Below are 26,868 nucleotides of genomic sequence, written 5' to 3'. Positions count from 1 at the left end.
TGGCAGCCCTCACAGATGGGGGACTCACCTGGTTTGGAATCAGCTGTGTGTCTGAGTGAGATGGTGAGCTCCCCAAAGATCAGATGGACCTGCTGCTGCGCGCCGGTACTGAATTCCATTTTTATACTTCACAGTTGGCAGCTCCCCAGTGAGGAGGCAGAAGAGTTGCTTGTGCTTCTCACTTTAATTCATTTAAATCGCCAAACGCATGAGCCTTCACTGCTGTGATGAATTTTTTATGTGACTTGAGCAAGGCTTCTAGAATTTTGCATTCTCTCTGATGTGTGAACATTTTTAAATGAAACATTATTCTCGAGAATTTTCTAGTGTTAGTCCCCCTTACTTGAAGAGAACACTGTCCAGAGCTTACTCATGGGATGCTTTGGGCAATTTCGGTTTTGTACCTCAAATCCCAGGCACCAGAAGTATGATGCTACCCATTGTCTTTAAAAAGTGGGCATTGCTGCTGTCGGATGTCTTTGTATGGTAGCTATTTCCCTAGGAAATCCGGTTTTATTAATATTTCATGGTGAATCATATTTGCTCAGATTGGGGTTCTGTCCTGTTGACTGATACTTGTTTCTGGCATAAGGTAAAATTGAAATAGAAAAACCCCCCTGCATTTCAGTTTGATTGTTTCCTTTCTATAAATGGAGTGGGAGTCTGCGCCACTTCCATTTGCCTTTGAAACTGAGTGACAGTGGCTATAAAGTTCTTTATAAAGAAGAAGATATTCTTACTATGCCATTATTGGTCTTAAGAAATAAATGTAGAAAGAGCACTCACAGCATCATCATCCTCAGAGTTTAATTCTGACCCCAAAGCTAATTTAGTTGCGTGACCTCAGGCAGCTGACTTCACATCTGTGGTCCTTGGTGACTCTGTAAAATGAGAGGCATGGATGGGACTTTCGGATTCTCTAGTAGAGTGGCACTTAAGTGGTAAGAACATCAGGTTTACAACATGGGCATGGCACAGGTCTGAGAGTAAGTATACCACATCCTATCCCCAGTTAACACAAAGATGCATTTTTTTATTTTTTATTTTTTATTTTTTGGGGGCAAGAACCTTATTGCAGTGGATAACTACTGTTTTCCTTCTGTTTCATTCAGTTTCTTCATCTTATGTGTGTATTTCTTTTCCTTATATGCATACAGTTTTGTCCTGTCCTTCATTATGTCCTTTGTCATTGTTTCCATTTCACTTTCCTTGTGTTTCATTCCTGTATCTTTCTTGTTTAGAGCAAGTGGAGCACGCAGCTGGCAGTAGCCTCTGTGTAGGACCCTTCAGGAACCTGATGGTAAGTGCACACGTGTGCTTACCAGGCTCCCAGCGGGCTCTGCGGGACCAGCTCTCGAGGCACCTCCTGCCTCACAGACAGAAACTAACGAGTCCCCTCTTCCCTTTGCAAAAATCATTCAGGTTATTTTAGATTATAGGTTTTTTTTTTTTTTTCCTTTTAATATGATTACATATAGAAGAGAAACCCAAGTATCAGGAAAAAAAAATACACCGATTTAAGGGAACGTAGCAAGTTCCACCATCTGTTATTGTAGTATTTGGCTTTGTGAGTGACACCAAGCATATGTAAGTGTGAGTCAGGACACCCAGGTTCTAATTTCTGTCCAGTCATAGACTGAGTAGTCTCTGCAGGTCTCTGATCTTCCGTTTCTCTTGCAAAATAACAAGTAGGACGGGTGATTTCAGTAACTCCTTTACCTCTAGTCTGTGGTCCAAGTGGGAAATTGCTTGAGTGGTAGATGGTTCTGAGAAAACTATTCCATGTATCATATAATCTCAGTTCCACGATATTCATATTAGACGCATTTCAATCATAAACTAAGTATCATTGTTCAAAAGGTACTGCGGAGGTAAATTTTATCATTTCATTTTTTTAGTTTTTAGAACTTGGTTTACTAGTGTTTTCAGGTACTTTTAAATTTTCACGTAAACGTAAAGACTGCAGAGCCCCATATGTCTTTAGTGAGCCGTATTATATTGGCCTAGCCCAGTGGTTCCTAATCTGGGGAGCCCTCACCCTCCACCCCAGCTAGACATTTGGCCATATCTGGAGACTTTTGCTTGTCACAAGTTGAAGGACGGCGGTGCCACTGGCATCTAGTGGGTGGGGTCAGGGATGCTTCTGAACACCTTTGGTACCTGGGACTGCTCCACGACAGAGCGTGATCTGGCCTCTATGTCACTTGTGCTGCGATTGAGACGTCCTGGTATCCGGCCTGTAGCAGCCTGTGGTGGGGTACTCTCGTTAGCTCTCTGAATAGGACGCACATGTCCCTACAGCAAGTGGCTTCTCTGCACAGGGCATCAAGGTTTCCTGGTTGTGGTTTTGAAAGAGAGCACCCTGCGGTGGGGGTGGGGGTGGGATGGGCACTTCTTACTGGTTAAGTAGGGTGAGTCCAAAAATAGGCATTTGACATTCAGTATCAGCTAGGTGTTCTAGTACTCCTAGGCCGGGAGTAAACTTCAGATAGCACTCTTACCTTTTAGATGGTTACGTGATATCATTCTGAGTGGTATTGTTAAAGTTGTCCTTCACTTTATTATAAATCTAGAAATCTCACTTAATATTCTATTTTACATATAGACCAACTTGAGAGGTTACGGAAAATCTTTGAAATGCTTTTGCAAGGGATTGCTTCGATATTTATTTCTATTACATTTTATTGTGTGAATTTTAAAATTGTAAGGTTTATGTATAAGAGGCAAGGTTTGGACCGCACCTCCATGTTTGTGATTTTTGAAAGCTCATACCTATTAAGAGGTCGATAAGAAAGGGTCATACTCCTTGGCCTGTTAGGGGCACGTGAGGTGGTGCTGATGTTTTATAACATGTTTTGATCCAGGGAAAAGCTTTTCTGAGTGTAACTTTTGAGTCAGGCTCTGAGGGCGGCAGGAGCCTTTCACAGGGGTCTCCTGAGACACGGACTTAAAACTGGAGCGATTACCTGAGTCGCCAGTCACTGGCGTTTGCATCGTTTGCTCCTGGTAATCTGATATGGACGGGGACCACACACCGGGAGGGCATGTGTCACAGTGAGGATAAGAAGACTGGTTGAAAGGATAAGAATCCAGGTTCCCTTAAGCACAACTGGATTCCTCAGGAGCTTTTGTCATCGTCAGATTTAGGCTGAGTGCTGTTGACAGAGGGAGAAAGACCTCAAAGAGGAGGTGACTTCTTGCAGTGTGATGTGTTTTCATGGCCTTGCCCCTTTCAGAGGGGACAGGTTTTTATAATCCTCACACCTGGATCGACCATACAATGAAGACTTGGCTCTGTTCCCACCAGGATGTGGTTCCAGTGAAGTCAGGTTGTGTCTTGAGTTCCATTTTAGCTGCTTTTGGAAATGCACGGATCGACGTGTTATCAGAGATTTATCTCGAGTGAATTCTTACGTAGTTGCGGAAAGCTTCTGATTTCTTACAGGCTAAAGATTTAGGGATTTAAAATGATATATTAGAATTGCTTTTTAAGACTAACATTAAATAGCTAATTATTAAGTATTTTAAACTTTTTTTTCTTGTTGCAGCTCTTGAATATTAAAATCTGGTGTTTTGGGGGATTAATATTTGCTTTGTATTGTGATTGATGTTTCTGTTTTTAATTATGATTTTTACGGTGTTGATATTTTAGATCTCTGGCCTCAGTTTTCATCTGTTACTTATATTTTAGTTAATTATGCTGCTCTGTAGTGATTCTCTGTTGGGGAGAATACCGTTTTCCAGAAGCTGCGAGTGGTTTCTAGTGTGTCGTTTTACTACTTCAGAGCTAAAGGTGGCAAGAGCCTTGCTCAGAAAGAGGAAGGACAGCCCCGCCCCGGGAGCTGTTCAAGGCCTGGTTGCTGAGGCCTGGTTGAGGAGAGCGTTGCAGAAAGAGAAGGGAATTGTTGGGGGAACTTGACTGGGAACCCATTCCGAATCAGAAAACCGAAAAACAAAAGGTGCCATGCAGAGGAAACTTAGAATTTAAAACATGGCAAAGAAGAGTCACGAACTCTGGTTAAATTCCAAAGAGACTGAGCTACACGTTCAGCAGTAACTTCGGTGGAGAATCGTTTGTCCTTACCGAGCCTTTGCTCCAGCTTGTCAGAAACGGGCTGCGTTGTCATCTTATCTTCTGGAGCATGCTGTCACTTGGAATGCGGCTAGTGTTTCCTGAATTCCATCCTCCGATTGTTAATGAGATATTGAAGTCTCTGGACCTCGAGTCGAGTCCCTTAGGACCCTCAGAGTGCTGTGCCGGCTGACAGTGAATTATTCATAATTACCTGCATTTGATATTTGAGCCATTGTGCATGTGTACCCCTTGAATTCAGTGGAATCTCTGCTTCTGCTATTTTACTTTGATAATTATGGATTTATATCTTAACTAAAAGGGCTTCGAGTTATACCATATTGTTTTTCGCTACTGTGCTTCTTATAAATAACCAGACGTTTGCCAGTCTCTGTTATGTGTGGTGTTGAAACTCAGTGCTGTTATCTAATTTTCCTTTGACGTCAACATCGTTAACTTTTCTAGAATATATTATCTATCAGTTTAATAACTTTAGCTATGAGGGAACTAATACCCATAGAAATACAGGATTTATGGATTTCTTTTTTTTCTCTGACATGATTTAAAAGTACTCATATTAATCATCTATTCCTTTCTTTAGGAATCTAAAGTGATAGTTGCCTAGAAATAGACAGTTTGCTGTGGTTGGATCAGTAATTGTCTCCTTCAAGAATTCAGGATAATAGTGAGTGAGTAAGTGAGTGAATGAATGACTAAATACATACATACATACGTACGTACATACATACTGTGTTTCAGGGAAGAAAAAACCCCAGGAAAATAAAAACAAAGGAAACAAAACTGAAGACATACAGCTGAAGACAAGTGAGCCAGATTCCACTTCTGCAAATATGAGAGATTCTGCGGAAGGTAAGCTTGGGTATTGGGCTTGTAGGATTCGGGTATGTATCACCAGTTACTTTAACTTTTTATGTCCTTGGAGTGCCCTTCTGAGAATCCTCCAAGAACTCCAAAGGGTTAAACGGCCAAAAGGTCGCCTACGTTTACTGAGATGAACTGAGCCTTCCACATCCAACCTCCCCTTCAAAGAATTATTAAAGACCTTCCTTGTTAAAAATGAAAGTATTCCCTGGGTAAAATAAAATGAAACGTTCTATATGTGCGTTTATAAATAATTTATAAAGTTCAAAACCATCAAAACAAATCTATGTTGACAGAAGTCAGACTGGCAGGGGCTGAGTTGGCTTCTGGGGTGTAGCACTAGCCTACCACTGATCTGTGGGGTGGGCACGTCGGTGTATTTTACCTTGTAAACATTTTATCTTGCTCTTTACTTATGATTTATACGCTTCAGGTATGTTTTGCACTTCGGTTAAAAAATTACTTAGAATATCAAACACTGTTGATTTTATATATCAGAATGAAAAATACGCAGAATGAAAAGTGTTTCTGTTTTTTGTTAGGCTTTAAATTCCTATTTTATCTCTTTGTGTTTCTCCCCACAAAACTTTTTCTTTATGGTACCTTCTGAGGATCAATGTTCTAGGCCCTCTATGACATGGGAATTCAGAGAGGAGCGGATTTAAAGTTAACCGGAAAGGCAGATTGCTCAGTGCTCATTGCAGTTGAGCCTCCATTTTGAGACTGTTGCTGTTAGCAAGGAGGGAGCTGTGTCTTAATTTGCTACGTGGCCAGTTTATGCAGAGACCGGAACTTGCTCAAGAGTTGTTCATAGTGACCCAAACAGGCGAATTTCAAAATATTGGCTTGTGACTCTTTGAAGAAACATTTGTAGAGAAAAAAAACCAACAAAATATTTTGGATGCCTTTTAAGCCGTTTTATTAGCACTGTTTGTGGTGATGACATTTGTAAAGGCTTATAATTTCCTGTGGCATTGTAAGAACAGACAAGTTTACTTCCCAGAGCCTTATGAAACTAAGTTCTGCCTGCCAGTAGCAGATTTGCTAAGACATTTGTTGGAACAACAGCAACAAAAATGCTCGAGAACCTCACGACCTTTCATTACAAAATTAAAAAAGAAATCCAACAACACCTCTAACCTTCAAAAATTCAATTTATTTTTTCCTGATACAGCATCAGGTCTCCGGAGAAAAGATGCTTAGTGTTTACCTGTTTGTGGATTAGCTGATTGTAGTGCAGTGTGGTGTTGGCTTCTCCTGAGTGTTCTGGATCCCGATCAGACAGTCCTCATCCTCCCTTGTGTTCCCCAGACCGTCCTTTAGGTTTAAAACGCAAGCCCTGGTCAAGCGTGCCCATGCCCAGCGTGGGCCTTGCCGGCCAGTAGAGCTATGCGTGTCTTAGGTCCTGTTTCTTCGGACGGTTTTTAATCTGGAATTGTTTATCAGTCACAGGGAAGGAAAAAAAATTTTTTTTTTCCATTAATAGAAGCCACGGATTTTGGCTAAAAATGAACACTCTAAAGAAGTTTCTGAGCCTTAGATGTTATTTTCATTTTCTCTTGTCTCATTTCACCTTTTTTTTAGCAACATGCTGGGTCTTTGTTGAAAATGTATTTGAACAAGGAGTTAGTGGGTGATTTGAAATATATTACCATCATCAAATGACTGGTTTCCCAGTTTGTGGAAAACTTACGGAATTTATGAAATTTGTCTGGGAGAGAGAAAGCTGGTTTCTATTTAAAGGCAGAAACCTCATTGCTAGTAAATGTAGCAGTAAATGGGTAAAAGTGAGACTAATATTCCTAGGAAACAGCAAGATGGCTAGGACTGAATAATCGACTTCGTACATATTAATGCCTTGCATTTGTAGAGCTTGGGACGTGTTAGCCCCTCCCTCTCCGCTGTATCCAGAACTGTAACAGGCCTCTTCTGTCTTGATAGTCTGGCCACTTCGTCTGCCTCTACTGCTTCTTTCCATTTCCACCTCTTAGTGTAGGCAGCCGTCCTCTCTCTCCTGATACCACTGCATCAGTATTGGTTCTCTGCCTCTGGTGATGTCCTCTTCCCAATCCCTAACCCACATCACAGCCACGTTTCCCAAATGGACTCTCCTGCTTTAAACTACCTTATGGGTCCCCGTTACCCCCAGGTAAGTCCACACTAATTCACAGTGTGCTACATGTTTTGATTCCCCCTGTTAATTTTCCTTATCTGTCCTTGATCTTCAGGTTTAGCCTGCTCTGTCCTCTAAGGAGCCTTCCGCAATTAACTAAGCCACATCAGATGTTCCTGTGTGTGCATCTGTAGCATGTACTTCACAAGCGTCATCATTTATGATAGTAGCGTTGCCTGCTTGCTTGTATGCAGCTCTTACTAGAGTGACATCCTATAAGGATAAGGATCTTGACAGTCTTGTTTGTCTAGTAGTGGTATATAGTAAATATTTATCCGGTAAATGGGGGAAGAGCCAGTTAACAGAACCAGGAGAAGTCACAGTTGCTCCGCCTCCCCTACAGAGCCTTTTTTAACTCTCGAAGGGTGTACAGTAAAAGGGAACTAATTCCACAGAGACTAAGGTGGTACTGTAGAGAAAGTGGCATTGTGACCTTTTCCTGTCAGCGTTAAATGTTGCTCTACCAACTCCTGTCTTAGTGTCTCCTGCTCTCCCTATGTTCTCTTCCAGCCACGACTCCATTGGGAAGGAAAAAAAAGCAACTGCATTCTCTTTGCAACTGCATTCTCTTTGGAACTCCTTTAGGCATTTGTCCCCACTGCTCCACTGAAACTGTTGTCACGATCACCATGGCTCCACCTCGGTAAATGGAATGTTCAGTTCTCAGTCCTCATCTTACTCAGCCCATCAGCAGTTCTGGACACAGCTGATCGCTCCCTCCTTGAAACTTTCTTTACTTAGCCAGAGAGCCAGCACTCTTTGCTCTCCAGATAGCTCACTGCCATTCCTCCAGCCTCTTAAGTACTGGAGTCACCTGGGGGACAGTCTTCCAGCCTCTCTTTTGTCTGCATTCTCTCTCCAGGTGACCTCGTCCAGTTCCATGCTCCAAATACCATTTCTGGTCTGAGGACCCGTATATTTCTGGGCTCAGCCTCTTTGTTGAACTCGAGTTGTATGTAACTAACTACTTAACATCTTTACTTGGATAGCTGTTGGGTACCTCAGACTTTAGCACATCCAAAAGAAAGTCTTGCTTTTCCTCCACGCGCAAAAACAGACCAAACTTGCTCTTCCCTCAGCCTTCTGCCATTCAGTAGACGGGGTCATTGCAGCTGCTGTGGGGTCCTCCTTGGCGCCTCTCTCTCACCCCAGCCAGTCAGCAAGAGCATCTTGTCAGCTCATCTTCAGAATGTATCCAGAGTCTGACCACTTTGCACCCCCCCCCACCCCCCATGCAGCTAGGCTCCCGCCAGCCCTTTTCCTGGGAGATGCAGCTCTTTGTTTCCCTGCCTCCACCCTTGTCTCCCTAGAGTGTTCTGTCGTCTTTGTAGCAGCTAGAGCCATTCCCTTGAATGTAAAAGTCAGGTATGTCGTATTTCTCTGTTAGAACTTTCTGGTGGCTCCTTGTTCCACTCAGAGTAAAGGCCAACAGCCTACAAATTCCTGTGTGATCTGGCCTCTGCTTACCTCTTTGATCTCATCTCCTGCTCCACCCTCCCTCCAGTCCCTCCCCCACCCATAGCCTTTCCAACTTCTTCGCCATTCCTTGAACACATCTAGCAAGTTCTTGACTCAGAGCTTATATATCTGCTGTTTCCTCTGTCTGGAGGGCTTCCCTCCCCCAGATATTTGTGTGACTCACTTTCTTTAGGTCTCTGCTCAGTTGTCACCCTGCTGGCGAGACCTTCCCTGTCCACTGTATGCCTCAGGTGGACCTAGGCTGGGTTTCTTCTGGGCCTCAGGACTCAGAAGTGACTTCAGATTCCTATTCCTCCTTGAGGTACTCCTGAGCTCTCAGTAGTTCGATCAGGCTTGGAAGCGATAATCTCTGAAATTTCTTTTACTTGAACAAATTTTGATCACGTGATTCTGGAAAGTGTTCTACCTTCTAAATATATAGTTTTAATCAGGAAGGAGGGAGAGAATCATGAGAAATCAGAATTGACAACTAGGCTCCAGAAATTCTGTATCGGCGGCTCCAACACAGATATTAAGCACAACAATTTCTGTAGTAATTGTATTTTTTAGTTAAAAATGCGTTTATATACATGTGACTAAACACAGAAAAGAATTGGAGCTCCATGTGGTCTGTTCACACGTCTCCTCACTGCCCAGCGTGTTGCCTGGTACACAGCAGGCACTCTGTAAATACTTGTGAATGAACGAATGAAAGAAATAGATTCAACTCCAATTCAGCTTTATAAATGAGAGTATGGAGCTGTTATTAATCATTGTCTCCTTTACACATTTTAGGGGATAAGAGAAATAACTTGAAAAATAAGAATCGATCATAAAGTGGCTAGTGTTTGCCCTCACCTCCATGCTTCTGCTTGCCTGTGCTTTCTAGGTTCCAAAGAAGAGGACGAGAAGGCTTCAGCTTCGGCAGCTGAGCAGACAGCCGCTCTTCAGGAGGTGGTCAGTCCGGGTGTTCTTCCAGAGCTAGTAATCCCTCCCCCTGCCTGCGAGCCACAGACAGAACCAGACGAGAAGCTAGAAGCAGCCAAGTGTGAGGCCAATGACTTGGAGGAGGAGGAGGAGGAGGAAGAGGAAGATGAGGAGGAGGAGGAGTTGGAAGAAGAGGGTGAAGAAGAAACCGACCTGCCCAATGAAGGTTCTGTGACAGAGCCAGAAATGCGGTGTGATGAGAAGCTAGATGACTTGTTAGAAGAACCAAAAAATACTGCAAAAGAAACTCTTGAAGACTCTCCAGAGGTAATACCTGTTATCAAAATCCTCAAAACTAAAGAAGAGGCCAATGGCGATGTATTTGAAACATTTATGTTTCCATGTCAGCATTGTGAAAGGAAGTTTACAACCAAGCAGGGGCTTGAGCGTCACATGCATATCCACATATCCACAGTCAACCACGCTTTCAAATGTAAGTACTGTGGGAAGGCCTTTGGCACACAGATAAACAGGAGGAGGCACGAGCGTCGCCACGAGGCAGGGTTAAAGCGAAAACCCAGCCTGGCACTGCAGCCATCAGAAGACCCAGCTGACGGCAGAGGCCCTGCAGACAGCGTTGCTCCAAAAGATGACTTGAATCCTCCCTTTCTTGGGCAAGACTGTCTGGTCCTGAATTCAGAGAAGGCTTCCCAAGAAACAGTAAGTTCTTCTGTTGTGGAAGAGAATGGAGAGGTTAAAGAGCTTCATCCGTGCAAATACTGTAAAAAGGTTTTTGGAACCCACACGAACATGAGGCGGCATCAGCGTAGAGTTCACGAACGTCATCTGATTCCCAAGGGGGTGCGACGGAAGGGGGGACTGGAGGGGCCACAGCCTCCCGCGGAGCAGAGCCGTCCGGCCCAGAGCGTCTACGTCCCAAGCACAGAACCAGAGGAGGAAGGCGAGGCAGATGACGTGTACATCATGGATATTTCTAGCAATATCTCTGAAAACTTAAATTACTATATCGATGGTAAAATTCAGACCAGCAGCAGCACTAGTAACTGTGACGTGATTGAGATGGAATCCAGTTCGGCAGACTTGTATGGTATAAATTGTCTGCTAACTCCCGTTACAGTGGAAATTACTCAAAATATAAAGACCACACAGGTCCCCGTCACAGATGATCTTCCTAAAGAACCTTCCAGCAGCACAAACAGTGAGTCCAAAAAACGGAGAACAACTAGTCCTCCCGTGTTACCCAAAATCAAAGCCGAGGCAGAGTCTGACCCCGCGGCGCCCTCGTGTTCCCTAAGCCTGCCTCTCAGCATAGCAGCCACGGAGGCGGTGTCCTTCCACAAAGAGAAAAGTGTGTACCTGTCACCGAAGCTCAAACAGCTCCTTCAGACGCAGGACAAACTGACTCCTCCTGCGGGGATTCTGACAACTGAGATCCCCAAGTTGGGGCCTGTGTGCGTGTCCGCGCCCGCGTCCATGCTGCCCGTGACCTCCAGCAGGTTCAAGCGGCGGACCAGCTCCCCTCCCAGCTCTCCACAGCACAGTCCTGCCCTTCGAGACTTTGGAAAGCAAAGTGACGGTAAAGCTGTGTGGACCGAGGCAGTCCTAAGTTCCAAAAAGCCCAAATTAGAAAGTCATAGCAACTCTCCTGCGTGGAGTTTGTCTGGGAGGGATGAGAGAGAAACAGCGAGCCCGCCATGCTTTGATGAATACAAGGTGTCTAAAGATTGGGTCGCCAGTTCCACTTTTAGCAATGTGTGCAACCAGCAGCCACTGGATTTGTCCAGCGGTGTCAAACAGAAGGCTGAGGGTACAGGCAAGGCTCCGGCCCAGTGGGAATCTGTGTTAGACCTCAGCGTGCATAAGAAGTCCGGCAGTGACTCCGAAGGCAAGGAATTCAAAGACGGGAACTTGGCGCAGCCAGCCTACGGTGCCGTGAAGAAAAAGAAGCCGACCACCTGCATGCTGCAGAAGGTTCTCCTCAATGAATATAACGGCCTCGACGCGCCCGGAGAGCAGGCTGTGGCCGGGGCCAGGAGCCCGAGTCCTTGTAAAGCCCTCCATCCCCAGCCAGACGCTGCCCTTGGTCCGGACTCTGGTTTACCTGCCCCTGCTGTGGAGTCCCCACCTGATGCGTCTCCTTCCTCTCCTGCCCTCCAGACGCCCTCCCTTTCTTCGCGGCAGCTGCCTCCACTCTTGATCCCAACACACCCGTCGTCCCCTCCGCCCTGTCCCCCTGTGTTAACTGTCGCCACTCCGCCCCCTCCACTCCTGCCTACCATACATCTTCCACCCTCCTCTTCCGGGGCGTCTCCCCGTCCGTGTCCCTCCCCACTCTCGAATGCTGCTGCCCAGTCCCCACTTCCAGTTCTTTCCCCCACAGTGTCTCCCTCGCCATCTCCCATTCCTCCCGTGGAGCCTCTTGTGTCTGCTGCCTCACCGGGACCTCCCACGCTGTCTTCATCGTCCGCCTCCTCCTCGTCTTCGTCTTCGTTCTCTTCGTCGTCTTCCTCCTCTTCCCCTTCGCCACCTCCTCTCTCGGCAGTATCGTCCGTCGTTTCCTCTGGGGATAACCTGGAAGCTTCTCTCCCCATGATATCTTTCAAACAGGAGGAGTTAGAGAAAGACGATCTGAAACCCAAGGAAGAGTCCCAGTCCGCAGTTGAACAGGATGTCGTTCAGGAAACATTCAACAAAAACTTTGTCTGCAATGTCTGTGAATCACCTTTTCTTTCCATTAAAGATCTAACCAAACATTTATCTATTCATGCTGAAGAATGGCCCTTCAAATGTGAATTTTGCGTGCAGCTTTTTAAGGCTAAAACTGATTTGTCAGAACACCGCTTTTTGCTTCACGGAGTTGGGAATATCTTTGTGTGTTCAGTTTGTAAAAAAGAGTTTGCTTTTTTGTGCAATTTGCAGCAACACCAGCGAGATCTCCACCCAGATAAGGTGTGCACACACCACGAGTTTGAAAGCGGCACCCTGAGGCCGCAGAACTTCACAGACCCCAGCAAGGCCCACGCGGAGCACATGCAGAGTTTGCCAGAAGATCCTTTAGAAACGTCAAAAGAGGAAGAGGAGTTAAATGATTCCTCCGAAGAGCTTTACACAACCATAAAGATAATGGCTTCTGGAATAAAGACGAAAGATCCAGATGTTCGACTAGGTCTCAATCAACATTATCCAAGCTTTAAGCCACCTCCATTTCAGTACCATCACCGAAACCCCATGGGTATCGGAGCGACGGCCACAAATTTCACAACACACAATATTCCACAGACTTTTACCACTGCCATTCGCTGCACAAAGTGTGGAAAAGGTGTCGACAACATGCCTGAGTTACACAAACACATCCTGGCATGCGCTTCTGCTAGTGACAAGAAGAGGTATACTCCTAAGAAAAATCCAGTACCGTTGAAACAAACTGTGCAACCCAAAAATGGCGTGGTGGTTTTAGATAACTCTGGGAAAAATGCCTTCAGACGAATGGGTCAGCCCAAAAGACTGAACTTCAGCGTTGAGCTCAGCAAAATGTCACCGAATAAGCTCAAATTAAATGCTTTGAAGAAAAAAAATCAGCTTGTCCAGAGAGCAATCCTTCAGAAAAACAGGTCTGCAAAGCAGAAGGCCGGCTTAAAAAACGCTTCAGAGCCCTCGCACATCTGCCCGTACTGCAGTAGAGAGTTCACGTACATTGGAAGCCTGAATAAACACGCCGCTTTCAGCTGTCCCAAAAAACCGCTTTCTCCTTCCAAAAAAAAAGTTTCCCACTCATCCAAGAAAGGTGGACACTCATCACCTGCAGGTAGTGACAGAAACAGCAGCCACCGCAGACGGACCGCGGATGCCGAGATTAAAATGCAAAGCATGCAGGCTCCTCTGGGCAAGACCAGAGCTCGCAGCTCGGGCCCCACGCAGGTCCCACTGCCCTCCTCATCCTTCAGGTCCAAGCAGAATGTCAAGTTTGCAGCTTCCGTTAAGTCCAAAAAACCAGGCTCCTCTTTAAGGAACTCGAGCCCGATAAGGATGGCCAGAATAACTCAGGTCGAGGGGAAAAAACCCAAAGCTGTGGCCAAGAATCATTCTGCTCAGCTCTCGAGCAAGACGAACCGGAGCCTGCACGTGAGGGTACAGAAAAGCAAAGCTGTCTTACAAAGCAAGTCCGCTCTGGCCAGTAAGAAAAGAACAGACCGGTTCAGTGTAAAATCTAGAGAGCGGAGTGGGGGGCCGATCACCCGAAGCCTCCAGCTGGCAGCTGCTGCTGACCCGAGTGAGAACAGGAGGGAGGACAGCAGTGGCAAGCAGGAGCTGAAGGACGTCAGGTAAGCCGTGTCTCCCAGGGCCAGAGGAATCCGGAGCTCACGAGAAGGGGGGCGGGGAAGGGAAGATGGTTGGAAGAAAGCAATATATTTGCCCAATGGCTTTTTTTTATTTTCTTGTATAATTCTGACACAAGCATTTAAAGGAAATGGCTGTTGCTTAAGTTGTACGCGTGCGAAGAAGGGTCACTGCTCTGGCTGCTGCAGAGATGGATGCTTACGTAGTTCTTTGTCTCACTTAGGCCTGACAAAGTGTGCCGTTTCTCTTAGGGCCAGTTGTGAATTGAATCTGAAACCATGAAAAGCTCTCAAAAGTACCCTGTTCCGGAAAGATGAAATTCCCTTAAACGTCCTTCATATCTTGAGTAATATCTCAGTGTTACTTGTATTACCTCTGGATCATAGAGCATTTCTTCTGTTAAAATGAATCACTGAGTTCATTAAAGCCACCTTGCAATCTTGTTTAATGTTTTTGCGACTCGTGTAGTTATAGTAATTGAGAATGCTTCTGTTGCTCATGTCTTTTTCTATTGTTTTCATTTTAAAAACCCACGTCACTGGTTAAAACAAAACACACCATGTTCAGTTCAAAATGCCTTACGTCCCCCACTCCCTCCTGTCTCCAGGCTTCGGGTGAAAAACAGGCCAGATCTCAAAAGAGAAGAAGCTAGGCGAGAGCTTAGGACCGCAGCGAGGCCAGACCCTTCAGGCACGTGTCAAAACATCTGCCTGGCTTGTCAGAGCTTTTGTTTCCCCAGTCACGATATAAGAACTCATCTTAGATTTGAGGCGATTCTGCGGTTTTATTCTGTTCTCCCTGTGTTAAGAACTGTTCTCTGTGACGCATAAAAACGTGGGGGCAGTAGTTACATTTGTTACATTGACTTCTTAAACTTTCTTAGTTGCTTAACCTGAGTTGATGTACATTCTTGGAATGCCTGCTGTTTCCCAAATAGTGCCTACAGGTCAGTCTTGTGAAATCTCATCATCAGATAGTGAGCTGCCTGACTCTGGGCTTTCTTGGCTATGATAACCATTATTGTCTGAAAATTCTTTGGTGTTTCAGGCAAACAGGATTAGCATTAACTGGGAATGGGGGTGGGGGGTGGTCGTGAGGACCCAAAAAGTGCTGTTACCACTGCAATACTGGGTGCCTTAAGTCATGGCTAAAGAAAGACGGAGAGAAGACTCGTTAGGCAAGGCTGATGGGAATGATTTACTGTTGGAATGAAGGGTCACATTTTTAAAAAGCTACTTCAGAAATGTACTAAACCCTCAGTTACTATAGATCTCATCCAGCATCTGTTCTGTGGGCACGGCATATGTGTGCACAGCACCTCGGGGTCAGCCCTGGGGAAAATAAGCCTGCTTGTGGCAGTTTACCTGCATACCTGTTTGTCACTCTGCCTGTGTTCTGAAGTTCCACAACAATGGGATGTCCTGGAACAGTCCTTTTCAAAGTTAAAGAATCAGAATATGCCGTCATTTTCACAGACTGTACTGGAAAACATCCCCCAGGTCGTCGGTACTGTAGAATGTATTGTGTGTATCCCCTTTAGTCTCCAGTATTTGAAAGAATCCCTCATTTCCTAGTATATCCCATTTATACAGTTTAAGGTTAAAGTTTATGTGGAAAATTAAGATACTATAAAGAAAAGTTCTCTGAGTACCTATAAATTTATGAAGTTCACTCAGGAAGCCTCTCCCTCATGTGGTGCTTTTTCAAGAACCCGTTAGATCTCAAAGGTCCAAAGCGCCTAATAAAATTGTGTTTTTTGCTCCAGTTCATCTTAATTCTTTTGCTTTGTTTGATAGTTAACTGAGGGTTCCGTTGCTGGAATGAAATTTGGCCTGAAAGCTAACACAGAAGAATCAGATAAGAAAACAGTACTGTTCTGCCTGGGAGGTGGTGGCGCAGGCATCCGCAGTGGCTGCCCCTCTGCGTGTCACTGGACTGTGCTGTGCACACCTCAGAAGGATGTGTGTCTTAACACAGGGGGCCGTTTACAAGTGACCGTAATAAATTTGTGAAGTTTTTTGGGGAATCAAAAATAAATGTTTAACGGGACATCATACCTGGATTATCTGGACACGAGAGTGGGCATTTCCTCAGGGAGTTGGGGTGGTCTTGGCACCTGCCTCGCAGTGCGTTAGGTGTGAAATCAGGGTTCCTGAGCTCAGGCCTGGGGACACGAGGGTGCCTAGAGATCGGGCCTCATCCCCGGTACACGCTGTCGCGTTACAGTGGTAAGGAGTTGTTTTAACCACCGTCTTCTTCCCTTTCAATATATTTCTCCTTGCCATTTTATTCAGGGATGATTTCATGACTCACGTGTAGAAACACTCACTTTCTCTCTGTGTTCAGTGACTTTGCTTTACTTTTTCCATCGTGTATTCAAGGACTTGGCACAGGTCTGGCTGTACACCTTTTTCCTCTGTCCTTCATTGTAACAACCTGTGATTATGAGCTAGTTCCCAGCACTCAGGCACTTGACATGGGAGGCTAGTTTGGGGTTCTGTTTCAGGTATATGCTTGCAGTCAGCCGTGTGAGTAAAGTTAAGCGTTTCAGAGTTTTCCATTGAACGCAGAGGGCTCAGCGGAATTTGCCAGTTGGAGCACAAGCCATTGTGCCGATCACAGTGTCAAAAAGACGTGTGCTCCAAGTCCTTTTCTCAGGATAAAGCAGCAAAGAATGCCAGGCCTACCACGCGACTTCCGTCTCCGGCTACAGACCTTGCTGCCGTGTCCCCCGTCCGAGTGCATTCAGATCTGTTGTCGCTGAGGCCTCATTTCAGTGGGCTGTAAGACGAAAAGACGGGGAAAGAGAGACGTCCCCACCCCCTCTTGCCCATCTTTGGTTTTGTAAATCGCAAGATGTTTTTACATTCTCTAATGTTCCTTTTAGAGCAACTCTTAATACCGTGTTCCCCTTGCAGCCAGTCAGAAACACCTAAAGATGGAAAAGCAAAATGAAATTCTAGACCAGGTTTTCCCATTCACCATGAATTGATTAAAAAAATAAAATGACAGACGTCAGTTTCTCACTGTCCATCTCTACCACACCACTCCAGACAGGGCCGTGGCCTTCCAGGCGTGTGGCTTTTGAATGAGACACCCGTGTTCCTGTGTATCTTCAGAGTCATTTTGTTGCTGTCTTAATAACATTTGTCATGTGGTCTGCTCACCTTTTCTTTAACGTGGTCAATTCATATAAGGTTATGTTACGTTGTCATTTATCTTCAGTTTTCTTATTTTCTAGGAACTTCCTGTAGAAAAGCCCCCCAAACAAAACAAACCTTAATTGCCTAAATAAAGGTAATGCATGCTCCACTTAGGATAAGCACTACGACAAAGGACACGAAATCTACCAAGCTTGCAAGACCAGTTGAAGCTGACTCAAACCCTAACACAGCTGACTGCCGGCAGCCTCTTGTCGCTCTGGTTAGAGTAAGGCAGCCGCTGCTTCGCCGGTGCCCGACACGTGTGCTGGGCTCCTGGGTGATTGAAATGCAAGAGGGCGCCGTAGGACGGGCTAGATGAACTGGCTCGTCGCCACGGGACTGAGAACTCAGATCTGAGTGTGGCCCTGGTTTTTGGCACATAGCAGAGGAAGGAATGATTTGAACGTAACCTTGCCAAGCAAGTTCTCTGTCTTGTCAGTAGTCGTTTGTAGATTTCAGGGAATGACAGATTCTAATGCACTCGTTTTAAGATGTTTTGGTCACACACCAGCTCTTGATGCCTTTCTTTTAAATGAATTATAGACAGAGAGGCATTTAGCTTCTCTCTCAGCCTGCTTTTTTATCACAAGCAGATTGCCAGCATAATGGAGAGGAAACCAGATTGGATATGGACTCCTTTTTTATGCCTCTTCCAGTGTCGTGTTTATATATCCGAGTGGACATCCTCTCAAAAAATTATCTGGCACTAATTTATAACTATTATATTATCAGAGACTATGTAGCAATATATCAATGCCCAGGATGCATCACAGGCCTGTATAGATGTATGTCTACATGTGAGTATAACTGAATTTACGTACCAGGTTTTACACTTCGGTCTCTAATAGAGATTTAAAAACTACAGATTGGCCTCTTCCTGAGTGTATCGTTTCTCCATGCATTATATGCGTTCCCCGTAATTAATGACTGAGTTGGTGGAAAATGGCTAGGTTTTATTCATGTTTTTTTTTTTTTGTTCTCAACTTTAAAAGTAATCTACCTCTTAAAATTTGTAGTTTAATACTTGTTTGGTGAATTTGTGCCACTTTAACCCTTTCACTATCATTCCCATTTTGTTACATTTCTGTTCTGGGGACTTTTATGTTGAAATATTGTATAAAGCATTTGTAGCAGTTTAAAAATAAAATATTTAAAATTATTTAAATTGTTTTGGACGCTTCAATTGTATTATGTGATTCACATTTTACATTTTTGTTTGAGTTGTTAATCTGGAGAGTGTTCTTGTATTGAAGTTTGCTGTTAGTTATTTTATTGTTTCTGTTGGAGAGTGATGATAAAAGACTATTCTAATGAAAAACATTAAAATTTACAATTTGACATACAAAAGGGGTTGTCCTGTTGATTTTAACCAATGTAGCCTTTTAAGAGAGAAAGAGGTTAATTGTAGATAGACAAGTTAAGAGTGCTATTTGCTATTTCTCCCCTTTCAGCATGAAATAAATCATTTGAGCTTGTCAGATACACAAAAGTTTTTTTTATGCTGTTGCTAGCAAGCAAGCACTTAATAACTAGGGGGAATTCTAATGATACCGTTTTATATCATTGTAACCAATAAAAACTTTGTAAAATCTCGTGAAAGGACTGCATTTTGTATGTCATTGGGAGGAGTTAAGGGCAAAAAACGAAGGTGCATGTAGGAAGGGCCCAGCCAGGACACCTGATGCGCAGTGTCTGCTCCTCGCAGACGACCTTTTTTCACTGGTTTCTGTATGGCATTAACCGAACATTTGCGAGTTCAGTATTGCTCTTCTACCATTTAGAGGAGACGTGGGCAGACGTGCTATAAGCAGCACCTCAAGAGCGAATTAAAGTTTCGTACGTGAGGTCTCCGCTTCCTCTGTGCTTGCTAACGATTGACTCCACTTTGGGCATTTTTATTGTTAAGGGTCCCCGAAGAATGAAACAAGTTGGAACATCTGTATTACGTTTATATGGGGTTGCTCTTTTTTCTTGAGGTTAAAAATGGTTGGATGTCAGCAGTTTTGTAAAGTCCAGCGCGAGGGCACGTGTCGTTCTCATTCTTCGTATCAGCGTCATTCCTCTGATCCACCTCTCCTGGCCAGATGCCCTCATTTCTGGCTTAGGATAATATTCCCATGTGGAAACACCCAGCAGGGAGGAGGAGGGGTCCGAGGGAGGAAGAGGAGGCTGTGAGGTCAAGTGGAGCTAGGAGGTGGCTTTTGGTACCACTCGTTTTAAATGCTCTACTGAAGAGCGCTGAACGTGCACAGCGCCGGGGTGCATGGGGGAGGGCGCTGCTCCGGGAAGACGTGGGGCTCCATCTTGGCCCGTCTGCTCGCCTTCATCCTTCCCTTCGCGCCGGCAGTGAACAGGCGGCTAACGAGTGCCTTCGGCCCTCTATGTCCCCGCCTTCGGTGGCCTAGCCTTGGGCAAGTTATTTTGCTTTCTGGATCTTAGTTCCCAGTCTGCCGCAAGTGGGAATGGACCAGATGGTGTCTGCATTTGCCTTCTAGAAGGAGGTCTCCTTTTGGTCATGGATGCTGACATTTTCTCATGGGACCGAAGGAGCCAGGGCAAGGCCTGTCTCGTGTCCCTGGTTCTTACAGCAGAACCTGAACGTGGCAGCACTCAGGTATTTACTCGGCGGAGGAGTCCCCGAGAAGTCACGTAACTGCCATCTTGCCAGGAACGAGCTGCCCCATTTTGGTTGCTTTTATGTGCTTTATGGAGTTAAACATCGTAAAGAATTTTAAAACGAATAACTTAAGCCTGATGTCCCTGCTGCTCTTCTGAAGCATCTGTCACAGTTCGTGAACATCTGTCTGATCATGAACTTCGCTCTAGGCTGGCTATTTTAATTTGGTTGTTACAAATACTTTTTCTAGCAATCCGTTTTACAGAATCACATTAATTTATCGAGTACCTGCTGTGTCCTAGGATGTCTTCTAGGTGCTTAGGCTGCATCAGTGGACAGAAATCCCAACCCTTACAGAACCTTAATTTGCATGGTCGCTTTTCTCCTTTTTTTGTACTTCCTATTCAAAACCTACTTTGTCACAATCCCTCCGAAGGCTAGGTGGTCAGGAAGATGCTTCTAGCTTAATATTTGAGTGTGACTAGTCGACTGCTGACTTTTAATACTTGTGTTAAAGTGACTACTAAAATTATAGCTTATTTAATGCATTTTATGTATTGTGTGGATTTTGATTTGATATCAAACCTCGCTTTGAATAGATTGACCTAAGTCCGTAAGAAGACTCATAAAGGGCGATTTACTTTGCAAGTGGACTAGCGTGCAGGTGGGTGAGAAAAAGGTTACCTTGAACATGACGACCACATCTGCATCTGAAGTACTGCAGAGGCCAGGCTGTCGTGCGTTAGGCGGCCCAGCAGCCCATGGCCTCTCTCCTTCCTGATGGCACCAACCCTGCGGCTGTCGCTTTGGGGTCTGGTCTCTCGACTGATGTCCTGGTAACGCGCTACTGAAGATGTTCTCAAGAGTGGAAAGTGGACAAGCCGTTCCGAAGGACTTGGGAAAGGTGGCAGAGCTTGAGCTGACCTGTCAGTGATGGCACTGTCGCTGGACGCCAGGCACTGGCTGGCAGAAGATGAGAGCCATGCCCTGCCTCCTCGCTCAGTGGTTCTCAGACTTAACCCGGAGAAGAGGTTAGGCTGCCAGCTCCAAGGTCCTGCAGACAGCCTTTTAAATAAAAGGCTTGTTCGGGGGTGGGGCCTGCGTAGTCTGTAGTTTAAAGTTCACGGGGAATTTCAATGCACACTGAAGAATTTCTGATTTTTCGTGGGAAAAATTATGCGTATAGATCTTAATTGCTAAAGTGCGAGTGGGTTCTGATTTGAGCCCCTCGGTGCCTCCCATTTAATCCTTACAGGCACTCTCGTCCTTGTTTTTCCGAAGGCTCTGGGGCTCCTGTGGGGACTGGGGGGCAAAGGGCTGTTCTGAAGCCACCAGTCCTGAGCCCTGGGCTATGGAGAAGTATTAGTGTACGTGACAGAAGGAAGAGGTGAGGCCTCGAGACTCGAGGAAAAGGAACAGCCGGCTGCTTGTGCAGTTTCTTTCCCAACGTGTTTCTTCCAAGGCCAGGGCCCCTCTGTCCTGGTGCCCTGACCTTTTCCTGGGACTTGGCCTATGAGATGCTCCAGGGCCTTAAACTTACACAGTGTGTGGGATTTTAAAGCGAACAAAGAAACTAGATCCAGATTGGTGGGGCTGACGACATTCACGTCACTGTTAAAATTCTAGACGAAATATCAGTGTCAGGAAAACAGTTGGGACAGAAGGAGGTTTGAGTGGGTGCAGTGTAGGGGAAAGCAGACTGCGCAGTGGGTGACGGGTTCAGGCTCTGCGCCCCGGCCTCCCCGTTGGGGGCCGCGGGGCCACCATCCCAGCCCCCTCCTCACCTCCAGCCGCCGTGGCGGACTTCAGTGCTGCGCCCTTGTGCTGCTTCCTTTCCGGGTGGTGTGGGAAACCATCTGATGAGCTCTCAGGGAAATTCAGCGTAGCTCCCTGAGTGCTTTTCCGTGTGCAAGGTACCGTGCTAAGCATTTTGCAAACTTGACTCTCGTCACTAATGCCATGAGGTTGGCATCATTTACAGGTGGACAGATGGACTCGTGAGGCGTTCAAAAGTCACACAGTGCTCAGGTGACAAGCTGGGGTTTGAAGTGCCATCTATCCCCTCCTGAGCTTCGTTTCCTTTTAATGTAAAAGCCTCTTCTCTGCTAGCTTCTCTTGCCATAGTGAACCTGAGCTTCGTTTCCTTTTAATGTAAAAGCCTCTTTGCTAGCTTTTCTTGCCATAGTGAGCAAGCAGAGCCATCGCCGTCACTCCGTGGGTAAGGAATCCCTCCTGGGATGATCAGGGGCAGCAGCTCCTGGGCACAGTCAGTCTCACTCTTAGTGGGGAGTGTGCTTCCGCCCCTCACAGGCCTTTCATGCTTTCCGATTAGAAAACAAAAACCTCTTTAATGGAAATCAAGCTCCTTATATAATTATGTCCTATGGTTTTCGAAATGGTTCCAAAGAGGCCTGGGATCATGGGAAGTGTCCTCAGGTGTCACTTGAGAACTTTGACCTTTTGGGCATTAGCCCCAAAATAGTTGATCTGGGCTTACCTTCCCACCTTAGTAAATAGTGAGTTATGTGCAAAACAGAAGGTTAAGTTTCTGCTAATACTGTTATTTTTAAAGTATAGGATTAGAGACAGGAGGCCGTGTGGAGGTCTTATTTACTTTCTAGATTAAGAATAAGAATTGGAAAAACCATCGTGACTGCATTAAGTAACTTGGAGTTGCAAAAATCACATTCTGTCGTGAGCCATTAAAAGGGGCTTGGAAATACTTTTATGAGAATTAAGTTGCTACACTGTTGGGGTAATAGGATTTGTATATGCTTCTATAGTCTGTCTCATTGGTACCAGCTAGATTTCTTTTTGACTGTCTTATAGAAAGTGACCCCAAGTTCAGGTGGCTGTTCCAGAGACTATAAAAGATTTTACGGAAGAAGTTAGTGCCTAAATGTGCCTTCCCACGTCCAGCCTATAAACCAGGGCGAGAAGCCAGACAAAAGAACCCAGGGTTTTGACATTCCTTGATGGGTGCTACGTGAGTTACCCAGTGGGGTTTATGGGAGAGAACTGGGGTGTCTTCAGTAATGACAAAGCTCCAGAGAGATTCTAAAGCATAGGTTTCTGTTCTGAGTCAGAACGTATTTAAGAATATTTCCATGGTAATGTTTGAACAGCCTGCTGCATAGTCTGGAGTTCTGCTTAGATACCTATGGAGTCAGCATTACATCTAAATGTCAGTTTTAAATAGGAATCATTAAAAAAAAAAGACCTGAAATTTGTTGCACAGGTAAGTTCATAACCAAAGGGGATTTAGGTCTCAGGATACAGTTGTGGCAATTTTAAACTTATAAATAGAATTTCAATTTAAAATAATTGCATTTGTTCTCATATTTAATAATTGCCAAAAACTATAATATTTTAACATATTGGAATGAAGTTATTTAAAACACATGGATTCAATTTTCCTTGCAGTAACATTCTCTTCTCACTTGCTTTTTATAATCACACCCAATCCTTGCCAACCCAGCTCGAGCTTGGGAACATACTCAGATGGCTTCTATTTCCAAACTAATACTGGATCTGAGAAGTCAGGCACATTCTCCAGGACCGATTCAGTTGGTCAGCCATTCAGAAAACATCTGTAACGGTCAAGCTGGGTCGCGAAGGTGTTGGGCTATAGAACTGATGGCCTCTGTCCTGTGTCTTGGGACTCGCACAGGACCCTGGGATGCAGCTGGCCCCTGCTGAGGGAGCCGAGGGCGCTGCTGGCCGGTTGTCCAAGCCAGGCACTGTTCCGAGTGTTGTGCACGTCTCGCCGCCCCCGCTTCTGAGGTTCTCCCACCGCCAGAGGGAAACGCTGTCCTCATTTCGAGTCTGGGAGGCAGCATCACTTGAATTATGTCCCTCAGCTGTCCGTGAGAGCGTCAGGCCTAGGCATCTGACTTGAGCCGTGTTCTTAAAGGCGATGTGAAACCACCTAATTCACTGTGTCCCCCACATGCCTCATGCTGATGTCATCGCCCAAAGATGGGTTTTGCTGCAGAGAAGGGGTATAGCATAGCCTGTGTGGAGCTTCAGTTCAGGGTGGCCACCACGTCCCACAGAATGGAGTCGGAAGTTCAGCATTTCCTGAAGGCCTCTTGCCTTCCATGAAAGATGGGGCAGTGCAGACCAGCACTGGTCTGGTCTGCAGGTTTTGCTGTGGTTTCATCTCAGGCGGTGGAATATAGGTAAGCGCGTTGCCTCTGGCCCCAGAGCTGCTGATCTGCTGTCACCTCCAGGAAGCCTTCCCTGACCATCCACTTGGAAATAATTGCCATTGTTCCTCTCCATCTCTTTGCTCTGCTCATCCGTTCCTGCAGGAACTTCGCTCTTCTATTCGTTCTTGTTGCCGATGTCACACTTGTTCACTGAATCCCTCTCCCGGAGTGAGAGTTCTCTCGGGCAGACTGTTCACTGGTGCATCTCTAGCATCTACTACAGTGCCCGGCATGTATAGCTGCTCAATAAATACTTTTAATTGAATAAAATATTTGAATCCTCGCTTTGTCACTCACTAGCTCAGTAACCTTCACCTCTCTGAGCCCGTTTGCCTTGTCTGTAAAATGGTAACAATCCGATCACAGTGTTTTCACGAAGACAACAGGTAGGCCCGTGAGGACCACAGATGCTGCGTGCTGTAGTAACGGCTTCATAAATGTTAGCTAGCTGCCATCATTATCGCTGAAAGATGTCCTCTTTCATCTCAATTTAAATCTGATCAAAAGTGGCTTCTGCTCAAAGCCGACCTGCCATGTATGTGATTTCGTGACAGCACAGGCTGCAGCAGCCGGAATGTCCCTTCCTCTCTCGCCTCTGCCCAGAGAGGGCCAAGTGACTCCTGGTTCTAAACGCCAGTGACCCCAGCGGCTTTTGCTGTGTCTCAGCTGGGCCTGTGCTGTTCACGGACGGACTATAGCTGCTCTCTTTCTGGATCAGACACTGCCACCCACCAGAACTAAAGAGAATGAGCTATGAAACAAGCAGTCACGTTTCAAGTCAAGGCGGGGAGAAAAGATGATTAGTTTTATTCCATCAGCCCTCCATATAACTTTTCTTGGTTTTCAATTTCAAAGCCCAAATGTACATTTTAAAAGATTCAGAAGAAACCATTTCGTTAGCTCTATGAAACCATGGGAACTTAACCAAGGAACCTAATTCATTGAAATAATAATCTAAGGACATCACTGATATTTTTAAGTGGTTGCTAGCCACCTTTTTCAGGGCTTTATGTATATTACCTCATTTAATCATTTTTAATCGAAATAAATACTTTTATGTTCTCCCATTTTACAGATGGGAAAACAGGCACAGAGACGGTAAGCAGTTTGCCCGAGGTCACAGCTAGTAAGCGGAATGAGGAAGCCAGTCCAGGGAGCGGCCCCACCCATCGGTGTGAGTCTGTTCCTGCAGCTGGTCCGCTGATCTGGGAGGGAGCCCCTGCCCTGGCCCAGCCGGTTCTTCCCAGCGGCCTCTCCTTTAAGAAGCAGGGATTCACTGCTGCTGGTGAGCACCTGCCCAGGGCACGAGAAGCACCAGCTGATGCGAAGGGGCTGAGCCATGAGGCAGGTGAACACATGCCTTGGCCCTCCCCAGTCCAGGTCCGTTTGGTCTGTTCTTGGGACAGCAGACTGTGAGGTCTTGGCCAGGCCTGGAGTGATGCCTCTGCTGGCACGTCACCCACCCAGCTCTGTAAGGGAAAAAGCAGGTCCGGATACTGTCGCACCCAGAGAATTAAACCCTGCTCCCTAGCGTCAACTTTTTCTTTTCCTATTTTCATAGAAGTCTTTAAAAAGCCTCAGCTGGCCAGCCGGTTTCCATGTATGCGTGGGAAGCAGCTGCCTGGGTTCAGAGGCGGGGTCACACTCAGTGTCACGGGGCCAGTGCCTGGTGTCTGCCGTGGCTGCAGAAAGGCTCGAGCCACAGGTACATGCTGTCTGGGATCTAACGCATCTGCCGCTTCTTTTAAAAAATGGACTTTCCTTAAAGGCTCAAAGTAACCATTACTAATACTTTATTGTGGAGAAATGATACCCTCGGAGGTAAATCGGACATGCAGGATCCAGATGCTTGAGATGGGACTTAACACTGTTTTAAGAAGGATGTACTCACTGTCTCCTTTTTCATCTGTTATGTATGGATTTTGTCTGCACTCCCTGGCCTCCCTTAGATAGGCTTCTGTTAATATTCCGTGGGCCAGGAAGTTAGAGCGTGGTCCTGCTGACAGTCTGTGTAAATAACGAGGTCAGTGGCGTCTGAGAACTCCGAGGACCTCTCCTAAGCAGAGGGCGCTGACGGCAGAGCGTGGATTTGGCGGCGCGGTTTGCTTATTCATTAAAAATGTGGCTCGGCTCTTGGTTCTTTGCTGGTAAGTGACGTTGCTGGACAAATGACCTCTAGATAGGGGAGCGTTAAGTAACAAACACATCGACTGCTGTTTTCCTTTAAGCTCCTAAAACCCGCACGAGTTCAATGAACAGTTTGTGGAGAGAATGAAACAAGTTTGGGCAAAGTGCACGCGGTCTGTGCCTCAGGGAAGGTTTGCTCCAGGGGAGGCACCTTAGTTCTCAGACAGCAGTGTTCTCTTTACCCCGTCCGTGCCTGTGCCTCCGTCCTTGAATCCAGGCTTAGAATACATATTTTATTTGGTGCCAGGTGCTAACGAGTGGTCCAATCTCCAAGTGGTCCAATCTCCAAGGACATAGAGTGCATTCTGTCTTGTTACTGTAGCAGAAGCTGATACATCCGCCTGTTGATTTTTTTTTTTCTCCTAATTCAGAATATAACTCCAGAGTTTCTTAGACTTTCTCTAGTAACCAGTGCATAGGTTTATAGGTGTTTTATGCCTTCCCTTCTCGACTCACATCTAGGCTCCTTTACATTTTATGAGAGTTCAGTGAAAACAATTTCATGTTAATTTGCCCTCATGGAGGTGCCAACCGTTCTGATGCCCCTTGATAAATTGGTGTCAGATATGGCAGTTGACGTGTATGCTCTGTTTGTTTACTTCATCACTGCGATAAATGATATATTTCTGTTCTTCAAAACTATTTATAAAAATTATAGATGCAGCTCATTAGTGCCAACTAACAGGTGTTTTATTGAGGGAATGTTCTGGACAGGTGCTTGGGTGAGGGGACAGTACCTCGTGGGTCCAGCACGTGTTGTCTTGTTCATTTCAGCGTGA

At 45.6% G+C, this 26,868-nt stretch overlaps 1 protein-coding gene across 6 annotated transcripts in view; it reads left to right on the top strand.

The window, feature by feature from the left end:
• Positions 1–26,868, top strand: part of PRDM2 (PR/SET domain 2) — a 97,595-nt gene that overhangs the window by 50,669 nt on the left and 20,058 nt on the right. For 2 of the 6 annotated variants that reach the window (XM_025048548.1, XM_015591350.2), the window contains 2 exons: positions 4,832–4,942; positions 9,475–13,855. In XM_025048548.1, the coding sequence (XP_024904316.1) occupies positions 4,832–4,942; positions 9,475–13,855 (4,492 nt within the window). Of the gene's footprint in view, positions 1–1,241; positions 1,301–4,831; positions 4,943–9,474; positions 13,856–15,667; positions 18,674–26,868 lie in introns of those variants that run through there. The other 4 variants (XM_015591352.2, XM_015591351.2, XM_025048549.1 and 1 more) reach the window with 4 other exon arrangements.

Source organism: Pteropus alecto, unplaced genomic scaffold, assembly GCF_000325575.1.
Source record: "Pteropus alecto unplaced genomic scaffold, ASM32557v1 scaffold125, whole genome shotgun sequence".
NCBI classification, from domain to species: Eukaryota; Metazoa; Chordata; class Mammalia; order Chiroptera; family Pteropodidae; genus Pteropus; species Pteropus alecto.
Note: the sequence above shows the minus strand (reverse complement) of the source record. Positions and strands in the feature narration are given on the sequence as shown.